Source organism: Elephantulus edwardii, unplaced genomic scaffold, assembly GCF_000299155.1.
Source record: "Elephantulus edwardii isolate Elephantulus edwardi_28Jun2011 unplaced genomic scaffold, EleEdw1.0 scaffold00106, whole genome shotgun sequence".
NCBI classification, from domain to species: domain Eukaryota; kingdom Metazoa; phylum Chordata; class Mammalia; order Macroscelidea; family Macroscelididae; genus Elephantulus; species Elephantulus edwardii.
In genome coordinates this window covers 28,333-29,423 of record NW_006399856.1, presented here as the reverse complement: position 1 = coordinate 29,423, position 1,091 = coordinate 28,333, and the positions used below count along the sequence as shown (strand labels likewise).

Here is a 1,091-nt window from a genome sequence, read left to right as displayed (position 1 = left end):
GGCGTCCACCGGCGAGCTGCTGCGCTGCCTGGGTGACTTCGTGTGCCGCCGCTGCTACCGCCTCAAGGAGCTGAGCCCCGGCGAGCTGGTGGGCTGGTTCCGCGGCGTGGACCGCTCGCTGCTGCTGCAGGGCTGGCAGGACCAGGCCTTCATTACGCCCGCCAACCTGGTGTTCGTGTACCTGCTGTGCCGCGAGTCGCTGCGCGGGGACGAGCTGGCGTCGGCCGCCGAGCTGCAGGCCGCCTTCCTCACCTGCCTCTACCTCGCCTACTCCTACATGGGCAACGAGATCTCCTACCCGCTCAAGCCCTTCCTCGTGGAGCCTGACAAGGAGCGCTTCTGGCAGCGCTGCCTGCGCCTCATCCAGCGGCTCAGCCCGCAGATGCTGCGGCTCAACGCCGACCCCCACTTCTTCACGCAGGTCTTCCAAGACCTCAAGAACGAGGGCGAGGCCGCCGCCGCCGCCGGGGGCCCCTCGGGCGGCGCCGCCACCTCCTCTGCCGCCAGGGACAGCTGCGCGGCCGGAGCCAAGCACTGGACTATGAACCTGGACCGCTAGGGACGCCCGGGCCCGCGCCCGCCCCCCCCCAACCCCTCGGGACCATCACGCTGCTGCCACCACCGATACAGCTGCTCCAAGCCCGGCTGGGCGCAGAAGGAGCCGCCGTTGACCCGCAGGGGAAGCTGGTGGCCCTGACGCCAGAGGCAGCGCGTCTGGATTTGCTGGGGCGACGGGGTGATGAGCGCGAGAAGGGGACCCCAGCCTCACCTTTCTGTGTGTCAGCGCCCCCTGTCTCCCCATTCTCCCCAGGCCCCCCCTTCCCTGTTGTGCGTGTCTGTGGTCCACCTGTCGTTAGTGTCCGCGCTCCCACCTCCTTCCTGCACCTCCGCCTCCCCTGCCTTTCCGTGTTCTGTCCCTTGGGGATGTTTTTCCATCTTCCTCTGCTCCCTACCTGTCTCCCGTGGCCCTGTCTCTCTCCCTGCACCTGTCTCAGCATTGCCCCCTCTTGTAGTCCTCTCCTGCCATGTGCCACCCTCTCCTGTCTCCCAACCCCACTCTGTCACTGTCACCCTCCATTTCTTCCCCTGAC

General features: G+C 67.8%; 1 protein-coding gene across 1 annotated transcript; it reads left to right on the top strand.

Annotated features, from left to right (window-relative positions):
* The first annotated feature begins 6 nt into the window (after positions 1-6).
* Positions 7-564, top strand: CDK5R2 (cyclin-dependent kinase 5, regulatory subunit 2 (p39)). Its single transcript, XM_006891883.1, has one exon. It carries the CDS (start codon positions 278-280, stop codon positions 557-559), a length of 282 nt encoding a protein of 93 aa, XP_006891945.1. The 5' UTR covers positions 7-277; the 3' UTR covers positions 560-564.
* Positions 565-1,091: the final 527 nt, after the last annotated feature.

What these genes read in the sequence shown, in the direction of transcription:
- CDK5R2 (XM_006891883.1), top strand. Translation starts at nt 278, where the DNA reads ATGGGCAACGAGATCTCCTACCCGCTCAAGCCCTTCCTCGTGGAGCCT.